Here is an 8516-nt window from a genome sequence, read left to right as displayed (position 1 = left end):
TCCACTCAACGGAGTTGTCAGTTCAGCTTCTTTGGGATTGAGTTGCACTTCCACCTCCCTTTCCAGAGAACGTCCTATCTTCTCAGCTTCACCAACCAAGGATTTTTCTGGTTTTGATTCGGATACCTTTTTGCGTTGCCTGTTGGGTCGCTGAAGGTTTAGTTAGTGCTTGCTTAGGTGGTTTAGACTTTGCAACCTTTGTGAGCGGTGTTCCCAGCTCTCACTGTACCCTTTTTTCTTTGGGTTTTTGTGGCTGTGGGATACTGACGCTTGGTCAGGGTCAATACTTGTCCTTGTAGTACTGTAATCTCATCCACGAGAGATCCCTGTTTTTTGAGTGCGTCTTGAAAGTCTCTTCTCAGGGAATTTATCTGCGCACTTTGCTTTCTCTGAGTTTGTATCAGAGTCTCCTTCATATTCTGGAGCTCTGTAATTTTTGTCGTCAAGGTTGCTGCTGCGTCTGTTTTCTCCTTGGTGTACTGACTCAAGGGGATGGAACAGACTCTCTGTCTCTCCAGCTCTTGCTCCAGTTTCTGGGCCTTCTCCCACTCCCTCTCATACAGAGTCCCCTGGTATCGAAGCTCCACCTCCAACGATGCTCTGGTGACATGCAGCGTGGCCTTTAGCTCCTCATACTGCGCTGTGGGGACGCACTGGGTATTCAGACGTTCCTGCAGAGCTTGTACCTCTTTAGCAGCCTGCAGATTTTCTTCCTGCAGAGTTCGCTGCTTCTCCTCAGTATTCTGGAGGTGTGTATGCAGACCTTGTAGTTGGTTCTGCAGTCGGTGCTCTGCTTCAACCTTTTCACCTTCCAGAAGTTTCTTTATTGTTTCCAACTCGTGCAGCTATTCATTCTTTCCATTGACGTGGTCTGTCAACTCAGAATTTTCTTGTTTTAGTCTTAAATTTTCTCTTTTTTGAATCTCTGTAATATTCAGGGCCTCCTTGTAGTCCGCCTTCCATTTTCGCACCTCTGCTTGGAGACTGACTGTCTCCTGGTGTGAGATTTCTGTCTCTAGGTTGAGGGTCTGAAGCTCCTTCTGAGAGACTTTGAGATCTATATTAAGATTGACAATAGTTTTTTTTTTAATTGTCCAGCTTCTCAGAGAGACTATGAAGTTCCTTTTTGGAGACTTCCAGTTTTGTGCGGCAGCTGCCGATCTCGTGGTGTGAGGCATCTAGTGCTGTGCGGTGTGTATGAACCTTCTTCTGGGATATGTCCACCTCTGTCCGAACACTGTTGACCTCCTCTGTGTGAGGCATTCAGTTCTATGCAGAGAGTGTGAACCTCATTCTGAGAGACTTCCACCTCTCTATGGCATTTGCGAACGTCTTGCTGAAAGACTGTAATCTCTTTCAGTGCCTTTTCATACTTCTGCTTCAGAATAGCAATCATTCTATCAGATTGACTCTGCTTTCCATCCATGGTGGTAGTAGTAGCATTTGCTGTATCTAGATCTGTCCTTAGATTCTCCAATTCGGTTCCAGATTCAGAGTACATTGCGAGAACAGTCTTCTGTAGCTCAGCATTATCTTCCCTCTCCAGTTTCAATTGTTCCCGGAGCAGATCACAGTCACGCCTGGCAATTTTCAGGGCATCTTCAGGGTAGGTCAAGGGATTGTCACTCATTGGTTCCAGCTTCGCTTGCCTGGTATGGTTTGTTGAGGGTTCCTCCCTGTTGGCACCGGCCAGACACTTCTTTTGGTTACACGACTTCTGCCTTGGGCCCTCTGGATCTTCTGTCATCCGCGTGACGAAACCTCCATTTTCTCCAGGCTGCAGGGCATCTCGGACCCCCTTTTTCTCCACGGGATCTGTGGCCGTGTCTGTTCCTTCTATGGCCAGGGAAGAACCATTTTTCTTTTTTCGCCTCTTTGTTTTGGATGACTCCGTCCCATCAGGAATACTGGGGTCTCCATCTTTATTTGAAATTTTAGCAGCTTCACTGGATCCACCATGCTTTTCTTGCGATTGTATTAGCTGGCGTATATATTCAGTGATCTACTGTTCCTGCCGATCGCATTTGTCATCATAGAGAGCGGTCTTTTCGGTTCGTACCAAGTTCAGGCACCCCCACCATTCTTTTGGTGTTTTGTGGGTGTGACTCGGTTCGGATTCCCCATAAGAGATGTCTTCCTCCTTATTGGACTGGAAGGGCCACTCTTCCGTGGGGTAGGGTTCATTACAGAAACGCTGCATCTTGTCCTCCATTTTGGGGCTACGAGGTATTTTTCTTCCTGACCTCAGGAGGCGCTATTGCAGCTGTTGCCACTGTTTTTGCTAAAACCCCAAATTGTGGTAGTCCTACAGGTGGGCATATTTTACTTGTAGAGGTCGTAGCTCTCACAGGCATCTCTGTAGACTTTTTCTTCCCTTGGGTATGTTTTACAATATTAGCAGTACTGTGCATGCATTCACTCTCATCGTCTGAATAAGGCCTGAAGGGACACTGCTCCGTGTGGTGGAGTTCTTTACACCAGGAACACATTTCCTTCCCCATTTTTGCAGAGTCTGTATTTGACTTCAGCTGGGCAGCCATTTTAAATTCCCATGGTTTCTTATTTTTTTTCCACACAGGTGTATTCTTCACCTTGACCTATTGAGGCACTATTTCTTTAAATACAATGCTTGCTAGCTGCCCATTTCCTTGCTTCAGCAGAGGCATTAGCCTCACACCAATTTTTTTTTTAAAGAAAACAATAAACAAAGCCTGGCTCCTCTGGAGCGCTAACACACTTCTTGAACCCTGACTACGGCTGGAAAGCAAAGCCCCTTTTTCAACAACCATAGTACACATTATTGTGATAGGCAAGTAAGGTTTACCTGCTTCAGCACAGTCTCTCTCTCTCTCCTCTTGGGATCGGGGAAAAGAGTCCATCTGTGGTTTTGTGGCTTTGTTCAGTGCAGTGTAGCCCTTTAATTCTGGTCTCTGTTGCAGGTGAATCTTTGTTTTTGTTGCTCAGGCTGTTTGCAAGACTGCATGCGGGCAAAAAGCACAAAAAAAAATTCACAGGCCATCTCCGGGGCCCCTTTTAACTTCAAGGGCCACCTCTCATCCCACTTCTGACATCATATGTAAGAGGACATGTGCAGAGGTACGCAATGGAGACTGTTTTAAGGTACAATTGTGCCTGTCGCTTTAAACACAACAAACATATGAAAAATAGTGAGCCAAACAAAACCTGCTCCACTTTGGTGTATATGTATACTTATATTCCAGCCCTCTTTAACTGGGTGGCTACCCAAGCTATTCATCAGCCCAAGTCATATAGATATATTTATATATACAGATATAGCCAACAGTCCAATAAGAAAGTCTTATCTGTTTGCTGGGTTGCTGCCTTTTCTCCGGATATATCAGCATCCAGGTTTTGAAGTCTTATTTGTCAGATAGGTTGTATCTTGCCAGCTCCAGACATCTCTGTGTTCCCTCTGTCAGTCTCACCTGTGAGACTCAGTAGCCTCTGCTCTGTCTGTTTCCTGGTTCAGCTCACGTGTGAGCTCTGGAAGAAACTCTCTTCCTGTCTCAAAGGCAGGCTTTTCTAACAAACCTCTAATCAGCCAGGTGAAGTTGCTTAACTGCTGGATCCAATTAACCAACACACTGCTGGATTAGTGGCATCTTCTGAACAGGGATAAGTTCCCCGTTACACCCCCATGCACATCACATCCCCTCCTGCACATCACATCCCCTCTGTACATCACATCCCCTCTCACCCCTGCACATCACACGCATCCTCCCCCGCCTACACATCACACACATCACCCTCTCTGAACATCAATGCACCTTGGGTGCTGTGCCTTCAAGTCGCTGAACTTCCAGCATGGGCGTGGAGCCTACACAGGAGGCCGCAACAGTAGCTGAGAGAGGCCCACTGCAAGGAGGAAAGCTGGGGCCCCGCATCCGGACGCAGTGCTGCCAGCCCAGGGACAGCTGGGGCCCAGCCAGAGGTCAGGCCAAACTGTAAGCACCTGCTGGCCGAGCCCCCAACAGTCTCCATGCCTGGGACAATTGTCACAGCTCCCCCCCCCCTGTCGGCGGCCCTGTTTCTACACAAAGAGTGTACTTCATCTATTAGGTAATGCTTAGTTTGTCAGCATAACAGTAGTGTCTATCAGCCCTGTAAATTCTAGCATTTATAACTTTGTCAGTTTGTTAATGTATAGATCGCTGTATTATAAAGTCCACAGAGCTGCAAGTTCTATGTTCCCTAGCACTAGAATGTCAACCTGCTGAACCAACCAGTGCTACAATCAGATCAGTTAGATCAGGAGCATCTCTCTCCCCCTTCCTCTGTGCTGGCATCACACACATCGTCACGTCACATGCACCCAATGCGTGTTTTGCCAATAGGCTTCGTTGCTGGTAACGCCAACCTTTGAATCTGGGCATAAATCTCTATCGTATGAGAATATCTATGTCTACACTGTATGCAAGTAATTAAATCAATACCATTTAACATTTTGAAATTGAGCAAATTATCACAATTCTAGGTTTTATTAATTAAAATCAATACAATGCAAATTTTGTATCAAGCTGCTAAAACTGGTGCAAATTTTCAAAATTGACACGAAAAGTCCTGGTTAATTTACAGAATGTTACATACAATACATATCAAGATACATTGCGTCACTTCTGCCTGCTATAGTGTACATTTTGTAATTCTATCTAAAGGTTTAAATGACCACCACAATTGACATAACTATGATGCAGAAAGATGATGCACTGTACTATATACAGAGGTATATCTTACTGTTTCTTCCATTTTTTTACATATGTGATGCCTATACGCGCCCCTTTTTTGACAGTGCCATTTTCTATTTGTTTGTCCCCTATATAGATTTTTATATACTTTTGGGGTATTATACTAACTATAACCATTGTACTTTGTCCTTATAGGCATCATTATTGGTGCCAAGATGAGAATGCCTTTTGCAGTTTACAGTTTTTGTATGGTTTCTATTGCAGTTCAGTGCACAGGCCGGGCGTGTATTCCATTTGCGTTCCACCGGGATGCCCTATAACCCGGAAATAGGACATTGTGACTTCATCTGGAAAACATGCGATTCATCAAACACTGATCCCTCCATAAGCTTTCCAGTGAATTGCTTCACTATACTCCGTCAAGGCGTGCAGAGATGTCATTGCAGAACTGACATCACCTGCTCTGCACTCCGAGTAACTCAGCAGCATCTTCATTAGAGATGGATGACATTTTTTGCTGGATTTGAATTAGCTCCAGATAGGCCGGTTCCTTTGGCCAGGGGTTATCCATCCCAAAAAGAACGATCTGTAATGGCAGATTAAAATGTCCACTATGTAGAACATTTAAAAAAAAAAAAAAAGTTTGAAGCACGGGGTCTCCGGAGCTAAATCTTTTTCATTTCAGTTCCAGGGACTCGCCGGTTCCCGAGATACACACAGAGGGTACCGGTATCTCTCTTCGGTTTCAATGCTCCAGTCATGTGGGCCAATAGGAAGCTGTGACCGGGACATTTAAACTGCAGAGAGATACCAGCAGCACCTTTGGAGGTATTTATCTCAGGAAGCCAAGGGTCCCCAGAGCTGAAATTAATGGGGTTCAGCTCTGGAGTCCACCTAGTTCAAATCAATTAAAAAAAATAAAAAAAGTTTTTGGGAATCAGTCCGGTTTATTACCAATCTTTTCTTACCGCCACATTTTTGATGGGTGGGAAGGGGAGGGGTTAGTGAAATGGAGTTGGACTGTTCAGCTCATCTCTAGTCTTCACTTTGTTGGTCAAAAGGTGGGTTCTCTATATGTATGTGTTTATTAATCTATCTATTGGATCTGTAACTACAGTATGGACTCATTCTAATTACATTTTTTTATTTTTAGAGCCATCTTGTTTTATGCTTTTCCCGATATGACACTTAGCCTTACTGTTGTAGGCAATTTGACCTTGCGTACCCATTATTTTTGATCATGTTGTGTTTGAGTGTTCACAGAAACATTTATATGGCTATATATATATATATATATATATATATATATATATATATATATATATATATATATATATATATATATATATATCAACCAGCTATTACATTTGACAGACAGTAGAATAAATATTTAAAATACCTGTTTATAGTACACATGTGGCCCTACCTACGTGCTTTAGAAATGGTCTCTACATATGTCTATTTATTATGCTGGAAAACTGTCTTCCATGAGAAGATTCTCAACCAAGGGGAAGGTTTCTTAACAGCGCAGTAAAAAGGAGCCACTGTCTCTAATATATGTTTACAGATCAAAATACAAAAAGAATCTTTTGGCAAACACAAACTAATCATCATATTTGACAAAGACTAGAAATGTATTATGTAGATCAATGAAGCCAATTTACTAGACTTTTGTATGAATTCTCTGGTGTCTTATCAGATGTGAGCTGCGAAAAAAACACTTCCCACATTCTGTGCAGGAGTAGGGCCTCTCTCCAGTGTGAACTTTTTGGTGTCTAACAAGATCTGAACTGTGCCGAAAGCTTTTCTCACATTCACTACAGACATAGGGCCGTTCTCCTGTGTGAACTCTCCGGTGTATGATAAGATTTGAACTGTTAATAAACCTTTTCCCACATTCCTTGCACACATATGGCCGTTCTCCAGTGTGGATTCTCTTGTGCATAACAAGATATGCACTACTAATAAAACTTTTCCCACATTCCCTGCAAGCATGTGGTCTTTCACCTGTGTGGGTTCTCTGGTGTATAACAAGACTTGCATTTTGAGTAAAACTTTTCCCACACTCAGTACATATATATGATTTAACTGCCCTATGGATTTTCATGTTATTGACTAGCTTTGAGACAATTTTTGTTCTACAGTCTGTGCAAGTGCAAGTTTTTTCTTCTAAACTGACTGTACCAATGATGTTTCCGCTATGTTTCTGTATTGTGCGCGTATTCTGTTTAATGAAAAAAGCAGATTTTTCACGATCGCAAATATCTATTTCACTATACTTATCTTCCTTTGCTTGAGTGATCATTTGCGTCTTTATTGGGTTTGCATTCCCCTTAATAGGCTGTTCCGTTGATATACATTGTTTTATTACGCTTATTTGTGTGTTGATTGGATTTCCTCTTTCACACAATGTTAACTCTTGGGTTGAGCTGCTTGAAGAGTTCCCCTGTGTATTGCTTAGTTGGGATATACATTTGTTTTTTTCTGCATAACAACTTGGTAAAATCTGATTATCTTCATTTATGCATTCTGGTGATTTAGGAGGTTTATTACATCCTGCTGCATTATTGTTACCGTTAGATCCACCTACTGGAAAGAAACATATAAGAAAAAGTTATGTTTAATGCATTTATTTAAATTGTTCAATATTATTTTCACTGTTCTCCTCTCCTGTAATATACTTGCATTTCTGAGTTAGTATTCCTGCTAGCGCTACCTTTTTAAGAAAAAAAGAGCACAGCACACCTTTGAAACAAATTCCAAGAACAATTGGGCCGATGTACCAAGGTCTTCCAGCTACAAAACTAGGGTAAAACTAGTGTAAACAAACTTTTTCACTTGATACATATAGAGCAGCTTCTGTGTTGCGCTACCAAGAAAACTTTATACAATTCCCATATTGTGTTTTGATGCTTTGTAAATTGGAATGGCAAAATATTTAAAATCCATATACAGTACAGATGTAGCCAGCATTGCTGCTCCTGTTGTCTCACAACAAAGTATTTCTGCTAGTGCAAATTGTAACGCATTGTCATGTGATTTGCAATTCAAAATAATGGAGCCACGAGTGCAATCTAGTGATTTACTACATGATAACGGCTGAATTGACATTGGCTACATCTGTATGGGATCAACAGGCTCTTAATTTTTAGGAGTGTTTAAGCAAGATTTTGCAGGAAAAATGCAGAACATAAATGGGGCGTTTGGAATCATAGTTGAATAAGTACACTTATCAGTGTATACCTTAATGAATGGTAAATAAACCATTATTAACCAATATGATTAACTATACAGGTAGAGGAAGAAACGGAAAGGAATATGTGGAAAGGAATATGTGGAATGGGACATTTGGCCACCGCTCTACCGCTATAAATACGGACCTCAGGGAAAGTCACCACAAGTAACCTCGCTGTCACCGCCAGCGCCTCTCCCAGCCGGGCACCTCCACCGCATGTCCTCAGCGCCTCTCCCAGCTGCAGGGAACCTCCGCTTCTCCGGTGGGCAGGCAGGACACATTTTTTCATTTCCCACTGCTGGCAGCTGCGCTAATTGTCCTGTGCAGAGCGGTTGGAAGTGCCCTGCACGTGCTGCAGCATGGTGTCCGGCTTGGAGAGGTGCTGTGGAGGTGTCTGGCTGGGAGAGGTGCTAGCAATGACGGCGAGGTGACATGAGGCGATTTGCCCTTCGGTCACCAGTTACGGTGACAGAGCGACGGTGGCGATTTGGTTGTTGTCAAATGGATGTGGCCAAAACGTCCTAGGCTGAGGAATAGGAAATGCACTGAATATTTAAACTGAAGAGCAGCTTGCA

The 8516-nt window shown here is 43.0% G+C and overlaps 1 protein-coding gene across 5 annotated transcripts in view; it reads right to left on the bottom strand.

The window, feature by feature from the left end:
* Nucleotides 1–244: 244 nt before the first annotated feature.
* The window catches only part of LOC142502724 (uncharacterized), a 42556-nt gene continuing 34284 nt past the window's right edge, over nucleotides 245–8516 (bottom strand). For 4 of the 5 annotated variants that reach the window (XM_075614094.1, XM_075614093.1, XM_075614096.1 and 1 more), the window contains one exon: nucleotides 245–7295. In XM_075614094.1, the coding sequence (XP_075470209.1) occupies nucleotides 6370–7295 (926 nt within the window). In that variant the 3' untranslated portion in view covers nucleotides 245–6369. The remainder of the gene's footprint in view (nucleotides 7296–8516) is intronic. The other variant, XM_075614097.1, reaches the window with a different exon arrangement.

Source organism: Ascaphus truei, chromosome 9 (genome assembly GCF_040206685.1).
Source record: "Ascaphus truei isolate aAscTru1 chromosome 9, aAscTru1.hap1, whole genome shotgun sequence".
Taxonomy (NCBI): domain Eukaryota; kingdom Metazoa; phylum Chordata; class Amphibia; order Anura; family Ascaphidae; genus Ascaphus; species Ascaphus truei.
The sequence above is the reverse complement of the archived record's forward strand: the minus strand, read 5'-3'. Positions and strand labels throughout refer to the sequence as shown.